At 36.9% G+C, this 27492-nt stretch overlaps 1 protein-coding gene across 4 annotated transcripts in view; it reads right to left on the bottom strand.

Moving 5' to 3' along the window:
- SIPA1L1 (signal induced proliferation associated 1 like 1) overlaps nucleotides 1-27492 on the bottom strand; it is a 213278-nt gene that overhangs the window by 45592 nt on the left and 140194 nt on the right. For all 4 annotated transcript variants that reach the window (XM_050336206.1, XM_050336204.1, XM_050336202.1 and 1 more), the window contains 5 exons: nucleotides 20790-20920; nucleotides 19989-20177; nucleotides 13281-13455; nucleotides 4276-4379; nucleotides 2868-3025 (listed from right to left, as the gene is read on the bottom strand). In XM_050336206.1, the coding sequence (XP_050192163.1) occupies nucleotides 2868-3025; nucleotides 4276-4379; nucleotides 13281-13455; nucleotides 19989-20177; nucleotides 20790-20920 (757 nt within the window). The remainder of the gene's footprint in view (nucleotides 1-2867; nucleotides 3026-4275; nucleotides 4380-13280; nucleotides 13456-19988; nucleotides 20178-20789; nucleotides 20921-27492) is intronic.

The raw sequence follows: 27492 nt of genomic DNA, 5'->3' as shown, positions 1-27492 counted from the left end.
GAATACTAGAAATAAGAAATTTTTCAAAAGTTTGGAGATACATAATAGGAATAAATATTTTCTTTTTCCTTTCCTTTCTTCCTTTTAGTTACTGTAGCAAGTGACAGAATGACAATAAGATTGCCTTAAGAAATGGGGACAAGCTTAGCTATTCTCAAATGTTTCATATCTCGTTTCGTTTGATATCAATCAGATGAGTTGTTTGGCATCACCGAAGATTTGACATTCCAATACAGGACCATTTACTTGGCAATTTGTCCTAAGAAGAGATTGACAACTCTACTTTGATAGTTTTGTGACAAGAAATGCTCCAACAGTTTAAATGATTTACCACATATTTATAAGTAGGTCTAAAAAAGCATTAACTAATTTTGTCCAAAATACAATGGTAATGGAGACAAAAAACAGGATGAAACTTGATCACATTAGAAAAGTATTTATCTGAAAAGTTTTTATCTGAATCCTTAATCATAATCAGAGAAATCCCCCCAAAATACCAGTAACTGAGACTGCAGAGTAAATCTTTCTAAAGACATAGGAACACCAGAAATAAAAATGAAGTCATCCTTTCTTGAAGTATATCCTCTGGTTTTGAGTGGTGGGCTGTTTTGTTTGGTTGGTTTGGTTTTGTTGTATTGAGGGTTTTTTTAATTTATATTTTCTGGCAACTGATATTGAGAGATGTCATTACTGTCAAATTTCTTCCAAACGTATGCCAGTATATCTAAAAGTATGCAACAGGGGGTGCTCATGAAGCAACTATCTGACTCATGTTCAGTGGTCCTAAAGAGTCTGTTATTAAGAGGTGGAAACCTAAGTGTTAAACACAATTACTGGATACAATGAAAAAATACCAGTAAGATTTTGTTTGATTCCATTTTCAGTATCATGAATCACAGGGCTAAGAATTTAATCTTTAACACATGCCTGAGAAGTTTTAAAAAGTGAGTGATGCCAGCAGAGACACCAGACTTTTGACATATTTTTTATCTTAGTTAGGAGGGAGAATCAATGCCCAAGAGAGTGCTTCAATTTATTCCTTTTATGTAGCTTTCTAATATAAATTCCAGTACATTTTTATGCTATATGGTTTCCTGTTTTGTCTAGAATTATGAATCTATGAAACTCCTCCAAATAATTCAGTGAAAAAGAGGTCAGACTTACTTCGAAAAGTTTCCTAGAAAAACTTTTCATAATAGAATTCTATAAATTTAAATCAAGAGTTTGCAATGAGAGGACAGAAAAAAAAAAGAATTTTAATCTTAAAGACATTACATTGAACATTCAATGTCCTGGTGATCTCCTGTATCACTCACAGTTATTTTTCCTACCTCCTCCCCCTCCCCTTAAAATTTAAGCCTGTACTATCTCTAAAGCCCAATTACTAATAAGTAACCAGTAAGATTCCACCCCTTGTAGTTGTGAACACTTGAAAAATTAAGTGATTCCGGCGTCTGAGGGTCAGAAATATAACCCTCATAATATTTAAATTTATTACAGTTTAACAAGTATAAACCTTTCCCATGCCTTTTAAAAGAAAAAAATTGAAAATATGCAGTCATATTACTTGAAATAATAGCCCAAAGCAGATTTTGTTTATTTTGTTATATGCAATTCAAATGGAAAATGCATCTGCAGCCCTTGTGGATACATTATCTACCTTCCCTTTACTTCAAAATCATTTGCTGTACACAGCTGAAACATATGTCTTAGAGTTTAAGAATCAGCTGTGTCCACATAAATTATGTAACAGTTGAATTTTCAGTAAGTTGCCTAAAAATGCATGCCACCACGAACATTCCTACTCCAGGAGAGTTAATACATGTGTGAAGTTCAGAATCAATTCCAGAAATGCTATGTGAACTTTAGCAAAACTTCTGAGGAAGAGCCTTTGAATCTTTTACATGTACTTGAAAAATAATGAATACACCAACTCAGACACTGCAGTCTTAGATTTTCCCCTAAATAAACCCTTTTATATAAATAAAATACTTAAGTGAACATTTGTATTTCAGTGAAAACAAGTTAATTCAAATTTCAAGATAGCTACTCTTCTAAATCCATTGCTCTGACATTTCATATTTTAAATGAAAAAGCTTTGTAGAAGTTTTCTGAGAGCAGTCAACATTTAAAAATAAAAATACTTTAAGAGTTCAGGATATAACAAAGGTAAAAATTTTCACTGATCGTAGAAGGATATGCTTGTAACAGATGCTTGTAATTTGTTTAAAAAAATTATGCTAAAAAGGAACCTCATCTTGTAATTCTTGTAATAATTGGTTACTATTGATAGTAACCAATAGAAAATTACCATTTTCTCTTTTAATCATATTGACTTTAAGATCCCATTAAGACTAATTTTTTTGGTTGTATAATGCTCTGTAATTTCTTTGTTGGAGAACAAGAGATGAGAAATTAAGATATTTCAGAGACCTCAGCTTCTTTCTGAAAGGTTAAGTCATACTTTTTAACTGTTATTATTTCAAAACATGAGTTCAGACGACCAAATTATCTGAACAAGAAGTAGGGGTTTTTTGTTCTTTCAATGCAAAAATATTACTCTAGCATACTCTTAATAAAGAGAGTAAAAAGGAAGTGAGAATGCAATTTTAAAATAATTTCCAAATGCTTGATATGCACGTGTATGTGCACATGTGTGTGTACACACATACTGACCACAGTAATTTCCTCACTGGGTGTGTTTCATTTACATATTCATACTTTTTAAAAAGTGCTCCAAATTCACAATACCCAAAATCTCCTTGACCCCTATCTTTCATTATGTTTCCCTACTGAGAATTTAAGAGAAGAATGACAACTCCCTTTACACTCAATTCCACGTTTTCAGTGAACCCAGCGAGAGCTACCTGTAACAAACGCTGTCAGTGCAGGGACCGTGCACTCGTACAATGACAAAGACATGCTGGAAGTGGGATCGAATGTTCTTTGGGCTGAATGGTTGTGCTCCAGGCTCCTGGAAAACTATTGTCACAATATCATTTCCAATATGTCGTTTTCTCAGAAGCTTTAACAAAAAACAAACAAACAAACAAACAAAAAGATGCACAGTTTAAAACACAGACTTTTCACAAATTTCCGATTATTTATTTCTCAGTATTTTAAAGTACTATTGTTCAGTTTCTTCCCCCAAATGATACTTCAAGCTGAAAACTGAAATAATTGAGGATTTATGTAACAAATACCAAAACTGCTTATTCATTTCATAAATTTCAGGCACGGGGGTTTTCATAACAATTTCATTTTCATAAGTAGCACACAGGAAGAACTTGTATGGGAAAATTTTAAGCTAAACAAAAGGGGAAAAACAACAGCAAACCCTGCTAGTATCAAGAGTAATCACTGACACATGGAAGAAGGAAAACATTCCTCACTTCACACTTTTTTACAAAGTAGAGGTAGGCTCAATTTCGAGTTGAAAATAGTTGTCATTGTCCATAATGCACTTGATAATAATTTTCTTTATGCTTCTTTGAGTAAATACAAGACTAGAGTAGGAGACAAGATAAGCTACCAAGTAGTAGAACAATTAATGTACCAAAGCAAAGTAAAAAGAACTCTATGTTAACTTCTATTGTAAAAGGAAATTTCTATTTTATTTGCAGAAGTACAAAGCATCCTTTCCAGAACAAAATGCATATACAACATTCACAACACCATGGCTTAGAGTTAAACAACACTAAGGTACTCAGTGTAACAAAGCAGATCAGCCTACATAGCTCTTCAGTATAATATAGTTAATAAAAAAAGAAAAAAAAAAAGAGGAAAACAAAAAAGGACTTTGACAAAAGGATTTTGACTCATGTCTTCTTGTGTAGCGTGCTGGACCACCTACTCATTATCTCATTCTGTGCACATTACAATTTGCTGAATGCAATCCTTAAAGGGCGATTGACTTAGCTAGTCTAAAAGGTTTAAAATAATTTAAAATCAAGAACACTTTGAGATAAGATATGAACTATTATTTATGTAACACGTATGTGCTACTCACATTATTCTATACTGTTTACTATGTAAATGCATAGTGGTAATGCACAGTTAAATAGAAAACAGTCCAATGGAGAAAAATCTACCTATGATGTACCTACAATGATCTGCTCTGCTCACCTCCCTAACAAAAAGATGGCCACTTTTACTTCTGATTCCTTAAGTATTGTCTTTGCTAGTAACAAATGAAAGTTGTCATAAATACTCAATAGTTCATCTTCTCCTGAGAAGGAGGAAAATACAATTCTAGATAGGCGTAGCCTATCTTACCTGTTGCTTGTTGTTTGGAGTATACGGCAACATCGTAGAAACGTGGAACATGATTTCATAGTCCTTGTATGTTGTGTATAGAGAGTGAGTACCTGTTGAATCAGCTGCAGTTAAAAAGACAAAATAATAGAATTATTTAAAAAAAAAAAGTTTAGGGAGAAAGTGTCATTATTATCAAAAAAAATCATCAGCCAAGACAAGAATTCCTATTCATCCACAATCCTAGCTGATATATCAGCAAATAAGAACTTACTCAGATTTTATTCACCTGCCAAAGCAAACGCTGCATACAGATGGCCTGTAGAATTCTGCATACTTTTCCCAAAGAAAAACTTCTTTAGGAACAGAGAATTTCTACCAGGAGACCCTGAAGAAAGCCTATTTAAGCACAAAAACGATAGCAAAGTCTGAGATAATTTTCAAGCACACCCAATGTCTTGGAATGAAACTGAACTGTAAGGAATGTGAAAACAACTTCAGAATGGAAGAGAGACAGATACTGCAAAATAATACCAGAACAGAATGAGTTCTCTTAAACATAAATATCAGGGCTCTAATGTAATGAAGTCAGATAAAACCTTCATTAGAACAGGTGCTTTATGGACCGGAACCATCAAAACTCCAAACAGGACGCTAGCATGCTTCTAACTGACGATGGAAAAAGCCCACAACAATGACATTATGATGCTAGTATATTAATCCAAGGTACTCTCACCTGTTCTGGGTTCTGGCCACCCTATTTTAAAAGCTATAGAAGAAAGAGAAGGGATCCAGAAACTAGCCACAGAAATAATTATACGTGGATGGAGAGACTTCCATGTGGAAAGAAAATGATAAAAACTAGGATTATGAAGTTTAGAAAATAAAAAAGAAGAGTGGATATTACTGAGTTTACAAAGTGTTGATTGAAAACAACACTTAGTTACATGCAAACTATGAACTTCTGTTTTTACTTTTTCTTTCTTTCAAAAAAGTGACCTTGAAAAATGTTCCATTCATTTAAGTAGTAACACATTTAAAGATGAAATAGTGAGTATATTCTATTAAATACAACTACTGTCCAAAGAGCAAAAAGTCTGTTTTCAAACAGAATTTTAAAAATAACTAGCTTTATATATATATATATATGGGAAAAAAGCATCCTGGTTATCTGAAGTTATATAAACATGCTGCTAAATTATATAATCCCTAAATGATATAAATAGATAACATTTATAACAGCATATTTTAAAAAGCTGTTAAAAACTACACATTGGGTTTTTGTATTAGCAGAGAGATCATGATACTAAGAAGATAATAGTTCTGAGATTTCTGAGGCATTTATAGTAACCTAAATATACAGTTTATTCACCCAGATTTTGGGGACAACTTTGAGAAGTTTGTTTTCTGTCAGATTCAGAATAATAAAAAGAGGTAGCTTTACTGTAAATGAGAAAGCACAAAATCAGCCATAAAATGAAATGGGAAGTCTTCTATATTAGAGCTGCATAAGAATTTTCCACTTCCAGATCATCTATACAGAACAAAATTAAAATTAGAAAGAAAAGATTCCTACAACCTTATAAAAAAATAGTAATTCTCAGTTAATGTTTCAAGGAGATTGCACTCTCTGTTTCAGCATTCAACATTGCCAGTAGGATAAACTAGGTAACTGCTAAATATTTTCTTTTTAATGCTAATTAGAACAGCAGGACAGCTGAAAGGGAATCATTTCATTGTCCACTCTGTTCATAGCAGCCTCCATCCTCTGCCTGATCACTGCAGTGCACACTGAAGGGGGTAGATGCACCTGAAAGTCACCTAGACATCAACATAGCTTCTTACTGGCTTTGTCTATCTGTAAAGATGCTAATTTATACATCATCTTTCATAAACAGGGCATACAAAAATATCACAAATAATTGGAAAGCAGGAGCAAATGCAAGAAGACAGAGAAGTGAGTCAGACACACAGGGGAAGCAAGGTCCCCAAAGCAGGGAAAGGACCCAGAAGCGGTTGGTGGGAAAGAATAAAGCCATTCTGAAAAAAAAGTACACTAAAACATCTAAATATTCAAGCCAAACTTTCAACCTTCCTGTATGGACTTCATTTCAGGCAGAAAAGGATTCTTTCTCAGAACAGCACTGATTCTGCAAACTACATAATCAGGCTATAATTCAAATAACACATAACACATTTAATAATTCCAATTATTTCCAAGTACTTCACAGTTTTAATCTCTCATTCAAATCTAACTACAAACAGAAGCCCATATCCACTACAGACTGTGCATCTCTCTCAGCATTGCGATTTCTTTTTTCTTTCAAGTAAAGTGTGCTTTTTCTGAAGTACAAAACAGTAACTACAGGTGTTTGCTTTAAATCAAATCACAGCCACTGCAGTAAAATCCAGGACTGTGCACTGGAATAACAGCCATCATTTCAAGGTCAGAACTGTAAGCCAGCACTGCAATCCACTTCAATTTCCTTCTAGTTAACAGAGCCCGAGGGATCTACAAATTCATTAGCACCTTTTTACACTGAAGACATCCCCTCCTGCCATTAGCTTATGATGCCTTCTCAGCTTTGCTCCATTACTGGATTTGGCTACTTAGCTGAGACATTATATGATCTTTTTTTCCTTCCTCATTAATCACCTTAAATCTACTTTAGTCTTCTGTCCTTCCAATGATTCTCAGCTACCTTCACAAGGATTGTCTTAACAGACTCACACTGAATGTTTTTTCCAACACCAACAGGGCTCAAAATTGACTGACACCACCAGCAAACTGCTGACAAATTCACCTCACTGAATCCATGGGACTTTGTCTGCTTCTACAGCAGCTTAAAACAACCTCCACACTAGAAAACTGTATAAAAAACATTACAAGTAGAAAATCTAACTCACTGTTTCAAAGGAAAACATTGAAAGGAATTCTAGGAGAACAAAAAATAAATTATATTGATGAGGTATGACAGCCATTGCTACAAACTGCTGCAGGGTTCACACTTAAAAGCACGAGAACAAAAATTTTCAAAACGTAATGTTGCTCTCCTATACCTTTGCTGTCAGCAGCTGTCAAAATTGCTCTTCTTTGTGCCATATACAAGGATTACAGTAAGCACTCATGTTTAACTTCTGTAATATCCAAGTTATTTTCAGACAGAATTTCTGAGGACAGAATCTTTTTATTTGTAACATACAAAAGTACACATGTTAACACAAACACAGAGAAATGCAGAGAGACTTCCCTCCATCCCTACTGCTGCTTCTTAAGCAGTTAAGGAACCTCCAACCTCCTTTGGCTATTGGTCTCCCAGCAAATGTCGCAGACCCAAGAGTAAGTCCGTTCTTATTTCCACATGGTTGGAAAGATGTTATACAGTACAAGTTAGGAAGGTTATCTATCTGTATTATTTAATCACAAACACTGAGTTTTATTGACAACCCCATAAATGAAATGTCAATTCAAAGTCCATTCATTTCCTAGATTTATCTATTTAATAATTTATATTCTGGTTTTATATTCTTCTCATGTTTTAGCCAGAAAGTCATGCAATACATAAACATCTAGTACAGAAACCTACCATTATTAGCTAAGCTTATAATCTTGTCAAATAAACTCCCACACCTCACATTAATCAACTTCCCTCATTTCCTGCATCAACCACACTACCACTGTGTTGGACATACATGCCAAATATTACCATAGAATAGATTATGTCCTAAGTCAAAAGGGACGCACAAGATCATCAAGGTCCAACTCCTGGCCCTGCACAGGACCATCCCCAAGAGTCACACCATGTCCCTGGGAGTGTTGTCTAAATGCTTCTTGAACTCTGTCAGGTTTGGTGCTGTGACCACTGCCCTAAGGAGCCTGTTCCAGTGCCCAACCACCCTCTGGGTGAAGAACCTTTTTCTAATATCCAATCTAAAGCTCTCCTGACACAACTTCAGACCATTCCCTCCAAGTCCTGTCACTGTCACCACAGAGAAGAGATCAGTGCCTGTCCCTCCTCTTCCCCTCACGAGGAAGTTGCAACTGCAATAAGGTCTCCCCTCACTCTCCTCTTCTCCAGGGTAGTTGGCCTGCATACATTCTGTGTAATCATATTTTATCCAACCCTGAAAGTTGCTGCCACTGAACACATCTGTTTACAGGAGTTAGTCTCATTCATAACACATTCTTAAGCACAGTGTCAGAACTGTATTTGTTTGCTGCTATTTCTGAAGTTCTGCATGCCTACATTATATTGGTTGTTACATATATTATTTCACTCTTAAAATTTTTTTTTGTATAAAATGAACACATTCCTACCACTTTGGAATTTTGACTTCCTCCTCAACCCAACATCTTTTTTCCAAGACTATCCTCTAGTCTAGAATTCAAGAGAAAAAACCAACACTTTTTCATGATGTATTTTCCAAACCATCTGCTTTTCTTTGGCCTAGATCATGGAAAGTGGATGTCAGCAAACCCTAATTTTCTTGTGTGAAGGTGCAAACTTAATGGGCTATGGCCTCTCTTGTTGCAATTAAGCGTGGGAAGGGACTGTCTACTACGAACAGGACAGGGAAAATAAAAGTAAATGAGTGCAAAAAAAAAACACCTCAACATAAAAAGAACTGAAAGTATTCAGAGGTGAAAGACCATTTCTTATCATCCACTCATGAAAATAAAAGCTTTAAAATTCAGAAAGCCTTATTTAAAGTAGGTAAGTTTTGTTTTAAAGTAGTGGCTTTTGTTAGATTCCATCAGGAACTTACCTCCTGCTTACAAAGGAAATCATATTACATAGTAATGCCAGTCAACTACACTGGGTGAGTTCTCTATCCCTTACACTGGCAAATTTTTTACTGCAATTAAATTATCCCTGATTAAATTCCTCTTTATGGGGCACAACTTCATTTTTGGTTCTCTTTGAGCCAATTACAAAAGAAGAATCTAAGTCACTGTGTCCTTTACCTGATGTTGCTGAAGTGCTGGCATTTGCTGTGCCACAAAGTTTTAGAAAGGCATTCTCATTAGTCTGATTAGAATTATTGTACATGTTTGTAAATGCAGAGTGGGTGCACCCAAGTAACACAAGTTACATCTTTCTTTCTAAATATATGAATTGTTGTTACCTTTTCACTCCAGTGATTTGAACAGTCAACTGAAATGTGGGAAATGGTTTTAAATCCTTCTGCTGTGTAATAGGAGAGGGTTGGTAACTCACCAAAATCTTTCCTAATCAATACTTAGGCTCAGGTGTATTGCAGTCAGGTTTTTTCTTGATGTTGCTTTTACTTCTCAGTTCAAGAGGGGCTGGAAGTCTGCTGTTCAATAGTTAGAACTTCCCCTGGTGGGGAAGGGCTTGTTCAGGCTTCCAGACTTTGCTCTAACATGGAAGTCCTAGAAGTTCATTAGGAGATCTGGATTCTCTCGGTTGAAGACTCTGATTCCCTCTTAGAGCAACTGCATGTTGAAGAAATCTCCACCTGTTTTTAGATGTAGCTATAAATGACTTGCTGAGGGTCCTAAGAGTCCACACCAGAGTGGAGAACTTGCCTGCCTCATGCGGGAACTGTACACAAAGCTGAGTGAAAGTTCTTTATGGCTCACAGAATCCTTTGCCTTATTCTTTGTAACAGCTGCAGGGAGCTTCTCCACAAAGCAGAAGCCAGGTCTAGTATTACCGACCTGATCTCATCTACCAATTTAAAATACTGAGAAATACGACTAAGTGAGGGGGAGGGAAATAAGGTATGCATTACAACTAGAAAATAAAGTAAAATGACTGAAGTTATAATTTGAAAGATCACCGTGATGTTTATGACTTTAAAGTGATGCCCATAAACTTCCTAGTCACTGTAGGACAGGTGACATTTTCAAGCTCTAATTCCTATCCAAAGTCTGCAGGCTGCCAGGAGATAGACTGCTTCCCCTCTGGTAATTCTAGAAATAAACAAACAAAACTTGAAAAGTAGCATCTCTTTTCCACAGTGGCACTGGCAGAGATCCAAAGCTAAAGCCCTTGAAGGATCGAATACACTTAAACAGGATTTCAGTTAATAGGATGCATGAGATTTCTCCTTTTAAAAAAATGACTCTGTTATGGATACTTACCAATTAGGCCCCTAATTCAATAAAATTTCTAAGAACAACAACTGTTCTGAAACCAGTTTTTGCTAGAGTAACTTTACTTTTCTAAATTTGCATCAATTAAAAATACTGTGAAAATTTTCAGAGTACATATACAAATCTGTTCACCTTCATCCACAGAAAATCTTTCCATGTGTCTTACCTCATGTAACTGCTTTTCATCGGTTATAAAGCATTGTCAGAGGTACAGAAACTAGCCAAGGAGCCTACACAGACCTGACCTTTCTTACGAGTCAATGAACAGACACTAGTTTTAAGCACGTCTTTGCAATCAATTGTGCTGACACTGAACAGAATTCTTAAGCAGGAAAATTTCCTGAGCAATGAGACTGCAAAACCTATTCTAAGACAGTGATCTCTACCAGCAGAAGAGCACAGGGCTGGAGCTCATTTCCTAGCTGTAAACCCAGCTGTTTCTACAAAACCTATAAACCTAAATCACAGTAAAAACCACAGCCTCCTTCTTTGCAGGTCTTTCCGTGTTTGGGCCAAGGCAAAAAGACTGATTACTCAGGGTAGCTATCGAAGATGTACAGCCTCGCTGTATTCTGCCATTCACATATTCTCCACATGTGAGATGCAGCTCTTGTGACCATCTCTGGTCTTCAGCACTTTGCCTACCACAAGGTGGCTTTTTTGGAGTTGTGTCCCCAAAGCACCTTCTCTTTCACCACATCCAGTCTGTGTTTTGCACATTGGCAGAAAGAAAACATAGCACCATCAAGATCAGTTACAAAAGTTTGCTGCCACTGTTCACATTTACTGGTGTCTAAACCTACTCATTAGGAACTCCTGCATGCTGTGTAGTCCTGTGTTTTCTCAGTAAGCTGCAGACAACATAACTCAAAAGATTGCGGACAATTTAAGAGTTCCTAAGCAGTTCTAGCTGATGAGGCCCCACATGTGTGAGCTTGTAAACCTTGACTGAAACAAAACGTAGGAAACCCTTCATGAAAGCAGCATTTTCCACTCAAGATGATTACCCTTCTTCTCCAATCACAGTGAAGTGTTCACATAAGCCTTTTTGTATTTTTAGATACAGAATGGAACTGAGTAGGTCTACAGAGCAGTGTGAAAACCTGAGCAATGTGACCTGCCAGCTCTCAACATAGAGGAGAAACCTTTATTACAAGAAGACAACTCTCAAAACTGGGAGAGATTCAGTCAACTAAAAGCTCATGTTTCCATTCAACAAGGCCTAGACTGTAGTACCTGAACTAAAAACCTGACAAAATCCTTTCCTTGAGTTGGAAGCAACAAGAAAAAACTCAGAAAACTTCTGGAAAATTTTGCTGCTTGGAAGAAAATGCAAAATAAGTACTTAAAAGACAGTTACAGGTGTATTTGAGCAGATGAATCAACTCTTAATCATACAGCATTTACATATACTAGAAACCATGTGTGGACTGACACCAAAATAAGGGCTAGTGTTTTTTCGTGTCTTGACTAAACCAGAAGAAAGGGAAGAGAGGATTTTACTTTAGGGAGGGTATGTTTAGATTAGATATTGGGAAGATATTCTTTATTGTGTGGGTGGTAAGGCACTGGAATAGGCCACTCAGAGAAGCTAGGGATGCCCCCCATCCCTGAAACTGTTCAAGGTCAGGTTGGATGGGGCTCTGGCCTAAGGGAAGGTGTCCCTGCCCATGGCAGGGGGGTTGAAACAGGAGGATATATTCCTTTCAACTCAAAGCATTCTATGATTCTATGAAATGCACTTAAGTGAGTAACTACAACAGAGGGAACATAAATACTGCAAGTAAAAGAAAGCAGGCTCAACGTTAAATGTATGTGAAATAGGTATTAATTTAGGTTAAAAACCACAGGTTTTATAACTCTCTGAGGACTGATGATCAGATTGGCCAAGAACAGCCTGAGGAGATGGCAACATTATTCCTGTAGGAATTAAGGACACAGGGTAGAATGGTGGAGCACTAAAGCACAGCAAGTTACAGTATATGTGGTAGAAGACCCATGACAAGACCACAGCTTTTGCTGCACTGAAGTTGATGAATGCTTTTCAGCTTTCATGAATCAACTCCTTATTTAATTTCCTTTGCCACAAGTGAGCAAAATAGCAAAAGATTTCCATAGGAACTGGTTAGTTCTAATACTCAAAGAAAAGGCATACAGACCAAAATTTACCCCTGAATAGTTTAAATAGATCTACAAATTGAATACAGCATGTGCTAGCTGATAAATAGGTATTTTACGTTTGATTCCAAAAGCAAAAGTGAGTTTCTTTTATAGATATGGTCACCCAAGATCATCTTACCACTGTATTTTTGTTGCAATAAGTTTTACAGTTAAAGCTGATAATTTAACTGTCAAATCCACATTAATTTCTGTAACTCAAAAGAAAAATCACAGAGGGAGGAATACATTTGACAGTGTGACTAAGACGAAACTGCCTAGAAGAAAAACTGCATGCAACAGACATCAGCAAAGCAGCAGATCAACTCGTCAAGGTGGAGTGACATAGATGGGTTCTCAAAACGATTTGGTGACAGTCTGTAAGCGTATCATTAAAAGAAAATACGACATATCAACTATATTGATTAGTCATTACACAACACACTGATTTGCAATATCAAAAATAGTTCCACAGTTACTGGTTTCTTGTTTTGGCTGTAGTGGTAATTTCATACCAAATTAGAACAAAAATCCAATTTCATACCAAATTAGTACAAAAATCAGAAGTGAGAGACCATATGGTTATGGGTCAAATTACATGTGTGGTCTGCTTTCACTTATAATACTGAGCAACTGTCTTCCTATAGCAAAGACGTTATGCTTAAGAACTCTCTGCAAAGAGGCAGTTAACAACCATATGATGTATTTTGTTCACTTAAGGCAGGGTGGAAAAATGAAAAAGCCTTACTCTTGGTATCCAGCTGAGCACGATACTTGTCAAATCCCTTGAGTCGAACTCGTTCTCCCAAGAGCTGAAGAAACTCCTCAAAGGCTGGACCTGCTGATTCATTATTATACATTTCCTCTTCTGTGCTTTGCCCGGCTTTGCAGTACATGATACCCACCTTAAGCTGGTAACTTAACTGTAAAAGGGAAAAAGATTGAAATCTTATGTGCATACCAACTGATGCAGCAACTTATGTATTAAATTCACTTCCCACCTTTTAATAAACCGATAATTCACAAAAAGAAAAAAACCCTAATTATCAGTCTAATTTCAAAAGTTAGTCTAGTTCCAAATACTCTCATTGTTTTCCACTGTAATTGTCTTGATGACGGCATATTTTACCTGAAGATGTCAAAATGCTTTCTGAAGCGAAACAAATATTAATGTTGCTTATTTTCAGGATGACAACACTGCAGCTTGCAAATAGTGAATGTCTTTAAAAGGCACTATTTACTAGCATAGATCTTCAAATATATTTGTGCTTTGCAGTTCCAATTTCTCTCTAATTTGTTATTTGATGTTCCTAATACAGCAGAAGCTGAAGATGTGAATAAAGTAATTTTTTACCCAACCATGACTGTGATTCTTCAGAGCAAACTGTTCCCACCAATTACAAACTGATACACACAAAAAAAGGAGCAAATTGATGTCATGTAAATCTGGACTACAAAAACAGAAGTTACAGAAAGGAAGAAAGCAGCATCCAGAACCATTTACTGCTGTCTCCAAAACCAATTTCACAGGCAGGAACTTCTGATTGAGAGAGCACAAGGGAGAGCCTTGGAGATTACGCATGTAATTCATCCAGTAAGAAATGCATCCTTGCTGCTGCATAAATAATCTTTCCTCCCACATATGAATTTTTTGCAGAGGCTCTATTTCAAATAAACACCAAACAGATATGTCAGAGCAAAATCATAAGATAATAATATAATAATAATAATAATAATAATGGCCAGTCTTCGCGAGCGAAGATCCGGGGAAGGTCTTTCCACCTTCCAGCCTGCGCATTGGATTTTTTAGGTGAGACACAGTGTGCGCGGAACTGAGCCCACCCTTTAATCCTAAGGTTCATCTGCCGGGGCCAAGCGAGCTTGGACAGTGGCAGCGAGGTCCTTAGGACGTAGGTGGGTTGCCTTTAAGGGCTGACGAGCCCCACCTGCCCGGGAGTGGCCCTGACCGGGAATCGAACCCGGGTCTCCACCTATCAAAACTGGCATGAGATTTACAAGTTTAGGCTACAGCTTAGTGGGTAGTGAAAACAGTTATTTGCAAGAGCACTGGAAGCAAAATCACCCAAATATACTGTGATTTGCTCTGAGAAGATTCTATCCCAAGCTATGAGACAAAGGATTTTGAACTTGATAGAACAATGTGGACATGTAATTATACTGAAATTCACTAATTCTATAGTGGATAATTTGAAGGTCCTCAGAAGTGGGCCTACTCTGTCTTTAATTAAAGTGAATTTTAAAATTTAAAAACTCTGAAAACTGCAACTTTATTGTATTCTCCTTTACTACCAAAGATGAATTATGACAGGAATATATGTAATAAGTCATAGTTCTAAGCTGTTTCATTTTCCCCACTAAAGAACGTCCCTTATTTTATCATCTGGCACACTGACTACCTGAGTTGCACCTTCCAAACATGTTCATGTAAACATTATGACAAAATGCAAGTACAACAAGAAATCATAGAAAGGTTTGGATTGGAAGGGACCTTAAAGATCATCTAGTTCCAAACTCCCTGATGAGGGCAGGGACACCTTCCACTAGACCAGGTTGCTCCAAGCCCCCATCCAACCCGGCCTTGAACACTTCTAAGGATGGAACATCCACAACTTCTCTGGACAACCTTTCCAGTGCCTCACCACTCTCACAGTAATGAATTTGTTCCTAATGTCTAATCTAAACCTACACTCTGCCAGTTAAAAACCATTAGGTATTGAAAGTATTAAAACTTGAAGCAAAGATATGTACTGGTAAAACAAATACCAAGCACATGCAAATTAATGTTATAATTTATTACGATGATTATTTATTTCAACTCTCGGTTCACTAAAAAAATACAAAAAACCCAAGCCAATCATCAGTGCACACCATGGTCAAAACAAATCAGATACAGATGGATGGTACATGGAGGGTTTTTTTGTAAAACATTCTATGTTTGATTAAGATGTAACTCTTCTCAGGAATCAAGGAAGATAGATGAGGTTTATGGGTACATTTCTATGATCTCTGCTTAGCTGGTGAACCACACGATCCCACTCTTACACATGCTTACTGCCTCAGAGAAGCCAGACTTCGTGCCTTTGCCCACAGGGCCACATGTGCCCTCACAGAGAACCTAGCCCAGTTACTGCTGACATGTGGGAAGGGGGGAGGGAGGAAGGGTGGTGAGAAGCTGGGACTGTCTGCTGCTCCTGCCAGAGCAACTGTCATTGCTTTCCACATCATCAGTAGCAGGCCCTACCTTGGACCACTCAGGCGTTTCCTACTCAGATACGCTTTCTCTCCAGTCCCAAGGAAACAGGATGGATACAAGCGTTTCATGGGACCACAATACCTTATCTGCACTGCTCGATACAATAATTTCTAGTCGTTTTACTTAAACAAGTTAGGACAAAGAAAACCATCCTCATCGACCACACTTACACTATTCAAACTTTAATTTCAGATGAAGGAAGTTATTTTCAAGGACATAAACATAAACAGGAACGGCAGCATCCATGAGCAAGCAAACAACTGTCCTTTACCACTTTGAAAATGTCATCCTAGGAAACTAAACAAGGACTATGCAAAGAGCAGGATATGCCTTCTAGCTGTGTTCTTAGATTTGCTAATTTTTGAAAAAAAAGTTGCCTAAAAACAACACAAGCTGGTATTTTTGAATCAAAAAAAGTATAGCTGGAGAAATAAAGAGATACAGTCCCCATTATTACACGTCCTTCTGATAAATGTAGGGTCCTTAGAAGTATATTAACTCCAAGAGAAAGCTAAAAAACAAGTTGAAGAATGCATTCTCTTGTGGTAAAACTACTAAAGTAGCAGCTTCACTTGAATAGTCTCAAAGTATTTACATATGTATCTATGTAGGAAAAGTGGACTTCAAGTATTTATCTAGAAGTCAGTGCAAGACAGTAGAAAGTATATCTTGGATTTAACCAGTCAGCAAGTTTATATTATGAACAGGGAATTATATTAAGAACCAACTGACATTTTTCACAGTATTTCTGTGAATGTGGAATTGCCATGCAGATTAACTTCCACTGGAATAAATCAGTAATTGCCCCGATATTCAAATTTGTAAATCAGATTTGAAAGCAAGCCTACAGCAACTTACCATGAACTCCTTATTCAAGGCAAAGATTAGCAGATGGTAATTATTAAAGAAGCTAGCACAGTCCTAAAAGTGACTGGATTGCTTTGTAACACAGAACCATTCAAATAAATGCATTTTAGTAAATCCAATAAAAGAATATCAAGGTAACAACAAGCAATGTGGACCGTAAGTACAGAATGCAGATGCTATCACGACTCTAGCAATCCAAGCAAAGAACATGCAACTTCATGTACAACACCACTACAAAATTAGGGCAAGAAGAATATTCCCATTCTGACACTGAATGACATACGCAGATATTAAAAGAGTAGAAGAGAGAGAGCTCAGCCGTAAAAGTGATATGAAATTCAGAGAAAATATGTTGCAGTGAAAGACTTGAAAAGTGCAATCTGTTCAGTTTATCATAAACAAGACCAACAGATGATTTTATCACTGCATACAAAAAGCTTTGCTGGGAAAAAAAATCTCACAAAAATCTCACACCAAAATGACTTTTAAGATGTAGCAGAGAAAAAGATCAAAAGTCTTGAAGCCAAAAGCAGATAAATTTAAATACAGAACTGCAAATTCTTAAATATGAAAACAACCAATTGCTTTAAGACCTCATTCAAATATAAAAACGACATCTCATTATAAGTAAAACTGGTGCATGCAAATTTGGCTCAGTGAAGGATTACTGGGTGAAATTTAATGGCTAAATCAGGCTAAGGTGACTTTGTAGACTTAACTCTTAAATTCACAAAACATCTTATTTGCTATATCAAATGGGCACCTGTTCATGCTGTAATGAAACAGTGTGACACTCAGCAAGATGAAGAGAGCAACATTCTGTGTACCTAATTAGTAGAGCACCTGTTACCTATTTTTTTTGTTAGCTTAGAATTGATAAAAAATGCAGCTTCTAATTAGTACAGAGTCTGCTTATGTTTTTCTGTTAGAAGTGTCAAACTGTTTCATTACCACAAAACCAAAAACTAGTTTGATGCAGATAATAAAAATTTAACTATCACTTGTCCTAATGATTTTTCAAAAGTTTAAGTATTAACAGAAAATCATACTATACCTATGTCAAACTGTGGGAGTTTAACGACATACAGGATATGAAATAAGGATAATTTAACCTCAGACCGAGTTGCTCAGAGCTCCATCCTGTCTAGCCTTGAACACTTCCAAGGATGGGGCATCCACAACTTCTCCGGGAAACCTAGTCCAGTGTCTCACCACCCTCACAGCAAACAACTTTCTCCTAATATCTAATCTAAACTTACTCTCAGTTTTAACGCATTCCCCCTTCTCCTGTCATTACACACTCTTTTTTCTAAAAAAGTCCCTCTCCCTGTTTCTTGTAGGCTTCCTTCAGATACTGGATGGCCACAATTAGGTCATCCCAAAGTCTTCTCTTTTCCAGGCTGAACAAATCCAATTCTCTCAGCCTTTCCTCATCAGAAAGATGCTCCATCCCTGTAATCATCTTCATCGCTCTTCTCTGGACATGCTCCAACAGGTCGATGTCCTTCCTGTACTGGGGACCCCAGAGCTGGACGCAGTGTTCCAGGTGGGGTCTCACCAGAGCAGAGGGCAGAATCCCCTCCCTCCATCTGCTGGCCACTCTGCTTCTGATGCAGCCCAGGACATGACTGGTTTTCTGGACTACAAGTGCCCATTGTCAGCTCATGTCCAGCCTCTCGTGCACCAGCATCCCCAATCCCTTCTCGACAGGGTTGCTCTCCATCTGTTCATCTCCCAGCCTGTATTGATACTGGGGGCTGCTCCACACAGGTGCAGCACCTTGCACTTGGTCTTATTAAACCTCATGAGGTTCCCATGGGCCCACTTCTCGATGCCATCCTGTTCTTAGGTGTGTCAACCACACCACTCATCTTGGTGTTGTCTGCAGATCTGCTGAGGGTGCACTTGATCCCTTTGTGTGTGTCACTAATGAAGATATTAAATAACACTGGGCCCAATACAGACCCTTGAGCAACACCACTGGTCACTGATGTCCACTGGGACTCTGAGCCATTGACCACTATCCGCCAGATGTGACCATCCAACCAATTCCTTATCCACCAAACAGTCAACTCATCAAATCCATCTCTCCCCAATTTAGAGAGAAGGATGTTGTGGGGGACCATGTCAAAGGCTTTACAGAAGTCCAGATAAATGACATCTGCAGCTCTTGTCCACTGATGATGTAGTTATTCCACCGTAGAAGGCCACTAGGTTGGTCAGGCAAGACTTGCCCTTGGTGAAGCCATGCTGGCTGTCTCAAATCAGTTCCATGTGCTTTAGCATAACTTCTAGGAGGATCTGTTCCATGATCTTCCCAGGCACAGGGGTGAGGCTGAAAGGTCGGCAGTTCCCAGGGTCCTCCTTTCCATTGTTTCTAAAAATGTGTACAATGTTTTCTCTTTTCCAGTCACCTGAGACTTCATCTCATTGCCATCACTTTTCAAATATCATAGAGAGTGGCTTGCTAACTACATCAGCCAATTCCCTGAGGACTCTGGGAAGCATCTCACTGGTCCTAGAAACTTGTGTACACTCCTATTCATCAGGTAGTCATTAACCTGATTTTCTCTTACAGTAGGAGGGAGTCAGTTCCCATCCCACTGTCCATCCACTAGAGTGGCGTGGGAAGAGAGGTTGCCAGGGAAGAAAGGCATGCTCAGAGCTGTTAAATGTCCCTACTGAAGTTTCTAATCATAAAATTCACTTTACTCATGGACTTTCATTTTGCTAAGTCTAAGTTGTATGGCTAATGAGCCTCAGTTCCATCTTTAAAAGACCAGGAGACTATCATCTAATTGAAAACCATTTGTATGAAAAAGAGGCTTAGAATATTTTGCCATGTAGTTTGTTTCAGGAGAAGAAAAAAAACCCAAGAAAACGACACAGGCAGTACCCTGGTCATGGTTGAGCCTATACAGTACTACAATGAAACATTTAGTAACATGGAAGACTTTTCTTCTTGTTATAATAGCAGTAACAGAAACAGAACAAAACTCTCTCCCCCTCACAGTCTTTGAAAAACAGTAACACAGGCTCTTTTGAAGTAAATTAAAATGAACAACTGCCATAACATTAATCTAAAACTTTACGCTACATAGAGAAAAGAACTAGATTTCATATATACCAAATATTCTGCAAAACTCAGGGTAACTACATGCAACCCAACTCTCCTACAGATGACAAGTTTTACTTTAAATGAGGCATTTCAACAGGCTGACTCTAATCACTTAAAGGTAAAAGATAATTTTGCAACTCATGGCAGTAATCTGACAGATTAAGACCATTTATGTAATTCTATAACTCTGCACTTACCCCTTGTTCATCAAGCTTCATAAGCTGTTCTGTGACTTTTGGAGTGTTGAAGGCCAGTCTTAGACAATGGATATTCAGCTCTGGAACCACATACTCCAGCACTTCTTTTAGGGGAAGTCCCCTGGCTGTGCAATGCTTTGCAGTGGAAGGAATAGCATCCTCCAGCACAGAGCCTCTTAATGTCATGAGCTAAGGATACAAAACAAAAATAGCATATGTATCAGATTTTTTCACTGAGATTGATTAGCAAGAGCAGTGGAACAAAACATACTGTTCTTCCAATTCTCAGTAGAGATTAAGGACATTAAGTAATTTCTGTTGACGTGAAACAGACATAAACAAAATGTCACTCACTGATAGCTAACAGTAATCAGACTATTTCAAATGATTCAACAAATTTAAGTTTGACAGGAAACCTCTAATTGAAAAAACTAGTATTAGTAGAGTATTTCTAACAAAGCACTGAAAAAAAAAAAAAAGGATGTTTCTCAGGTCTAGTCACAGTCACATATAAAAGTGGAGAAAGTAATTTCCCTCCTCTTTGCTTCCTTCTAGCTAATATAGCTCCTATAAGTTTCTCAATCTTTAACCAAAATGACCTTCACATCTTCCTCTGTATTGGAATAACTAACTTACATATGTTCTGTGCCAGATAAACATGTGGTGTAATTTTGTCAGGATGTCCCCGGATTATACAGAAATCTATTATCAACGCTGAAAGGCACACAAACCCCACACATCACCTGGTTTTGCCTGCTTGCTTCTAGCTTCTGAAGCTACTAACACTCTTGAACTGCTTACCTCACTGGTTCTGAATATGATCCGGTAGTTGTACTGAGGTCCATTTTCTTTGATTTCCTCTGGCTTCTCTCTTCTTATACTCACAGCTACTGGACCCAGGTTCTCATCTGCCCCAAAATAGTTCCAGTGTTCTTGCATAGGAGAAAAGAAAACAAAAAGTCTGCCTTACTTCTTACACTGCATTTTCTGTATTTTCACACTTGACTGTTATATTGGGAATGCAGATGTGCTCTTGTTGACTTCTAAGGAGTTGGCAGTTTAAGTGGCACCAAGATGTCATTCTTGTGCTTCAGTTCTATCATGAGCTCCGTTTATACAAGGAGGCTGAAAAGCATCATGGCATCTCTGCTTAAACTGGGCTAAAACAGGAAACACCTCTTACATCTTATATTGACATCTGTTTCATTCACAGTGAGCTCAGTAAGTACAACCAATTTCCCTCCTCTCAAAATAAAAAGAAGGAAGCCAAATGCACCAAAGTGGGAAGCTCAACACCCTACATTAAAATAGAAATGGCAAACAACTGTACTTAGCAAAGGATATATATTATTTGTTTTTGTTTAACTGTTTTTTGCTTTTTCCATAAAAGTAATTCTGTTCTAAAAGAGGAAAAATTGATGAAGCTGAGAAAGAAGACTTGTTCATAGTAAAAATATCACAGCATAGTACCACAGAAGAATAAAGAACAGGAAACAAAATGAGAAGCATAAATATTTAACAATGGAGCGTTCAACAACCCTAAAAGTAAATTTAAAGTACTGAAAGTTGAATTGAAAACTAGCCCAGTAGGGAAGGCAGCAGAGAGAACACAGGGCTGGCAAAATTGCTTATTAGCTGAACTGCAGATTATTTTGAAATATATTTTTATATTCATTTAACTACAACATGTAAAGCCAAGCTTTACTGAAAAAATACTAGAAAAGCACATTTACAAAAATTAAAGCTCAACAATTTTAGAGGTTGTTGTTGAAGGGTCTTCTGTTGAGTCATCTGAGCATGTTTACAAACTGTCTTGACTCATGACAGAGGTACATCACCATTAACACAGCAACACACAAGCAAAACTGCACATATACTAAGTGACCACTGAATTTAAAGTCAAGGAGTGTGCAAGAAAAATAAGACCCATATAATTTTCCATATGTTTCATATATGAAAGAATATTAGCAAAAAAATACAAAGTTAGAGCTATCTGAAAATTCAGCAATTCAAAGAAATGGGAAATTCAATGGAATGAAAAAAGATACAACTACCTTGAAAAGAAATGTAACCATACTGCCTTAATTACTACATACAGATTACTTGTTATTTTTAAAATAACCAGAACTTTAAAATAAGAATTTTAGGAGTAGTATAATATAAGCTATTCTGTTATAAAGATAAAATATAAACTATATTAACATCATCAAGAACTGCATCCTTAAAGACAGTAAAAATAGATATTGAACATATTCCATCCAAAGTGAATGGCAGCCATTTTTCCAATTAATAATCACTTGTGGTGTTAAAATCTTTTTTACTGTATTTCTTTTAAAAATTATACTTATTGATTCTTGCAAAACTTTCCTCTAACACATTAAATGCTTTTCATGTAGGGTGCTTTCTCCTTATGAACTTACTTGTGCCCTGGAATTACATCTTTGTCTTCACACAGCTATCCAGCTCTTTAAGCCCTTGAGGGCTCTATTCTATTTCCCAGTGTCTGGTATTTTATTACCCTTTGCTCAACGTTTTCCATTTAAGATTTCAAAGCAAGCAAGACATAAAAGAAACATGCTCGCAGCACTGTAAGACTTACTTTCTACCAAATTCCTCTGCAAGTCATGAGAAGTCAATACTCTCCACAGAAATAATTAAGATTCAAAATTCTTTTAATAACTTGTGAAATCTTGTGTAAGTATTGGCATTAAGGACTGGATCACTGAAATAATTGTGAGTGGGGAAACTAGTAATAACTAGATCATCCACATAAGCCTAATTAAAGCTTTATCCTAGTTCACTGATAATGCCCTGCAAATGCCAGTGATGTTCGGTTGTTCAAAATTCCAAACTATCTTACTAGCACCAAAGTTTTTCTTCTTCCTCCATTAAGTAGCTTGCTTTTTTTCCCAGAATGTTTATAGCTTACCAGCTTATGGCAGACATGGTCCATGCAGAAGCAACACAGTCTTTGAGAAGGTTAGAGGAATTCTAGATCCAAAAGTTGAGATAGCTTGGCCATCTCCACAGTAAACTGCTTAGTGGCTTAAAAACAGTAATGTGGCTTTGCTTTTACAATAGCAAAATTTAAAGAAAAAAAGATACAGTGGTAATATATACTACAAGGTTCCAAACATTATAATTAGTTTTCTGCATTAGCTGCACAAATGGTAAAATTTCTATATCCTATAATCACTCTAGCCTGCAATTAAGATAGAGAATTTTCTCAGGAGAAATTATTTTACCTCTTAAAAACACATTTAGGAAGGCTGATAAGAGGGATGTTTGAAGTGGCACTAAAATACACACACTATGCTGTATCATTTGATTAAGCTTTTTAACTAGTTCCTATTGCTTTGAAAAAATGTGTGAAGCAATATGGAATTTTACACTTCTCTGCTAATAGGGAATGTCTTTTATACTCTTTCCCTTCAGTCTGCAAAGGGTAGTCATCTTTCTTGCTCTCCTGTGCATGTCCTCGGTTCTCTCCTCACATTTACAACAAGGTTCTTTCATTCTTTACCTTCCTCTTCTTTCTTTCTCCTCCCCTTCCCCACCTCTGCAATCATTCTACAAGCTACACTATATATCCCTGTATCTGTCTACTTTTCCTTGTGGTACACTTTTTCTTGCATCTCCACTTGATTTTCCACTACATTCTCAATCTCTTTCCATTCAACAACTTTCTCTTTCCTGCTGAAGAAAAGAAGTAGCAGAATTAAAGTGCACAAAGCTTAATATCCAATCTAAAGGTAAGTATTTTATATATAAGAGTTTTATTGGGAAAACTAGGGCTATGTCACAACTGTAATTCAAGAAGTTTATGCCCAATATGAATACCACAGAAGTCAGCTTCTTTCTCCACCCCACACAGCAGATCATTGAAAGCAACACTTCTCAAGCTTGCCATTGTTTAATTCAAACTACTGTTGAAAAATCATTTAATTAAAAGACAATCAAGACAACTAGCAACAGCCATAAATTAATTTATAAATCCATACCAAACAGAAGTAATTGATTGTACTTGGTCATTAAACCAGACCATACATATTTTTAAGAATAGTTAAATATTTATCATATAATTCAAAAGATACTTCCAATAAAAGAACCTAAGTGAGAATACTTAATTTCTTGGCAGATATTTATGAGTTTCCCTTGCAAAGAAAATCCAAGTAAATGCACTTGATTTTAGGTATCTTGTTCATTTAATGTATTCTCTGTAATCAGACTAGAAGTAAAAATCCCAAACATTTTGCATAAGAAAGAAACCTAGCATCAAGCATTTTCCTCTAATCCTACCTCAGGATTTACAACACTGCAAAACTCTGCCCAGCAGTTCTCTGGAAATAAAGAGGGCAGCATTTTCAGAGCTCAGTTCTATAATGTCTGCAGACTGTTGCTCAGGAGTAAACTGCTAATTGCAAATTTTCTGCAAGTCTAGCCACACCCTTGAAAGGCACCAATTTTTGGATAGAATATGCAGCAATTTAAAGCATTAGAGCAAAGGCTATTTTTACTGCCTACCAACAGTTAAAGCAAAGCTGACCAACAGCTCATTTGTTATGAAACCAGTTCAGAGAACTATTTACTTCTCAGTCAAGTCTTTCATCCTAAGCCAGTAAGCAAAAATTTGTCCTAAATGGTAATGGTAGTTAGTGACTACCGTCTGAGGATGATGGAAGCAAAACAGATGCTCTTGGTTCTTTCCATGAGAACCATAATTCCCAGACACAACTGGAGAGACAGAGAAAACAGATTGCTCCTCTGGAGTAATATGCTCACTTTTCTAATCAGCACTTGGACAAGCTGACAGAAAGAAATTTTTCTACCTCTACAGCTTTAACACTGATTATATATAAGTCTTTAAGTTATAAATAGGTTAATAAGCATGGCTCCCCTTGAAAAATACTTCATTGCTAATAAATAACCCATTACCCAAAAGCACAAACATTCGTAAGACTTTATCCAGAATACACATACAAAGTTTTTTACCACCGGGAAAGAAATGTAAGTCTCCATTAAGTTACAGCTAGGCATTCAGAATTTCCAAGTAGAAAACATTATGATACTACATAAAACTGCTTCTGTCTCAAATACTGTGCCCTGATCTCAACTGGGAAAGGTTCAGAGAAGGGCAACAAAACACAACTGAGGGGAATAACATGATTGAGCCTTATAAAATCATACATAGCAAGGAAAGGTGAGCAACCCAAACTTTTTCATCTAACATTGAGACTGTCTAATCTGACCCTAGTTTTTACTCTGGAAGCCAGCAGACAAAGCCAGTGAAAATCGGATCTTTATGACCAGTGTGGTCAAGCTGCACAACTCCTTGTTGCTGCAGGAGTACTGTGAATGATGAAAGTTTATCCAGACTAACAGACATGTGGATAAATATCCAAAGATTACTAAATACAAATTATATTACCATCAGGTTGAGAAGTCCATTATCTGTGCACCTCCAGAGGCTGGCAAAGTACACCTGGAAAGTTGGCCTTTGCCTGAAGATAGGACTAGAAGTTTTGAGTTGACCTAAAACAACTCTTCCCTTCTCTAGGAACTGTAGTTTTATGTCTACAAGCAGTGAGTTCAAGAGTTTTGCTTCTCTCCCCCCCCCTTTTTTTTAAATATACTGAAGCACTGCAGTCAATAGTACAAAAATTATTTGTGTGGGGTAGACAGTTATGTATTTAAGGAAGAATCTCAATTTCTTAGACAAGAACACATTTTCTTACATTTCAGTAAGAAGGCCTAAACAACTTGCTTCTCCTTTCTGTCAAAAAATGTACTTTCTATCAAAGAAGTTCATCAGTTGCCCTAACATTTCTTTTCTTAAAAGATCAATTGCAAGGTTTTATACTCATGACTATCATAGCACAAACAGAAATGTTAGAATGGTCTCCAAGGAAAAAGTAGTCCAGAAAGTAGCCCCAAATCACCTGACAGGTAGTTTCTAGAAATCCCCTCTGCCACACCTTACATTTGGTGCAACTATGTAGGAAAGAAAAAAACCCAAACGAGTCCAACCTGTTTTCTATCTGATTAATTCTAAAAGCACCATGTTTAGAGAGAACATTATTTCAATAATCACAGAATTTTAAAGTTTTGCCCTATACCAGTTTACTTCAAAACATTTTTATCGTTATTTATGATCTCAGTTGTGTATTTCAGCCAATATTCTGATTTCACTCCAGAGGGTTCAGATTACAAAGCTTCCCTTGCACACAACTGTGCAGCAAGAGCTTAAAGCATACACACATTACAGCACAAGTGACAGAGCACACAAATACTGAACTGAAGCCAATCTCACTTTGTCCAGCTACCTACTGCATCTACACGAACTGCAAACCCCTTCAATAAGGAGGCATCTTAAAAGAAGGGACTTGATCATATTAAACAGAGGTGCCAGAAAAGACCCTGTTATCTTAACTAAAACAGGTCAGAAATTGTCTCTGGTTTGTCTCTTAAGAGACGAAGGGAAAACATCATGCAAAAAAACCATGACTGTCGTGTAAAATTCAGACAATGAACAACTTCCTTCAATAGGTTTTTTTCCTATGTAGAATTAACCTTTTTGTTCTAACTTTAATCTTATTCCAAGGTCAAATTTGTGCAACTTTCACAAGTATTTTCTTGTCCTGTCTTCATCCTCTCCCTCTCTTTTTATGCACTAGCTCAGCTTATAAATCTCTAGACCCAAAACTTTTAAGTCCTTCTATCAAATACATCTTTAAAAAACCACCTTTAAATAGTCACCTTGCAAATACATTTTGTGTATCATAAGAGTACCATTCACTGCCTTTAAGAATAAACATCTCCATGTGAATCAGTTGTGCATGAGCCTTCTGTTTGTGAACCAAGGGAAGATCCTGCAAGGTTCATTTCTCTCCACTGAGTACAAAGGTAATCTGCATAATGAGCTCAGATATAAAGTAAAGGAGGTGAATCCAACCTTGGGAAACGGTGTTATAAAGTTCTTCTCCCAATATCTTTACCCTGTAGCATTTTTCTAACTTCCACTAAACTGTCTCCAAGTCTGGACACTAGGCCAGAATATTATTTATCAGTACCACTACACGGTAGAGGGGTCAATTTCCTTTATTTACAAAAGCTCATCCATTTCCATTCACTGAATTTATACACGATTCATCCATAAATGTCACATGCAAATGTTTTACACTAATTAGATTAAAATATTTTAATTAATTTGGACCATGTTAGTAATACTGTAAGCTCACTTATACCTGCCCCATACACTGGTAAAACTTGAGATGCATCTATCATTCAAGTAACAATACCTGTAAAAAATGAGCTATTGATTTCATGTAGTTTAAGATTTCAGTCAGGTCACTATCAGCATCTCACCAAACTACTCTGAAGAAATTAAAATATGGACTATATGAATGCAACAGCTTCCATTATTTTTCTTTTTTTTCTTAAGACACAAGATTAACCATGGGGTTTTTTTCTTCTTTGTGGCAAGACCTACTTTCCATTAAATCAT

This window comes from Myiozetetes cayanensis, unplaced genomic scaffold, assembly GCF_022539395.1.
Source record: "Myiozetetes cayanensis isolate MyiCay16 unplaced genomic scaffold, myiCay2020 scf6-25, whole genome shotgun sequence".
In the NCBI taxonomy this organism is placed as follows: domain Eukaryota; kingdom Metazoa; phylum Chordata; class Aves; order Passeriformes; family Tyrannidae; genus Myiozetetes; species Myiozetetes cayanensis.
The sequence above is the reverse complement of the archived record's forward strand: the minus strand, read 5'-3'. Positions and strand labels throughout refer to the sequence as shown.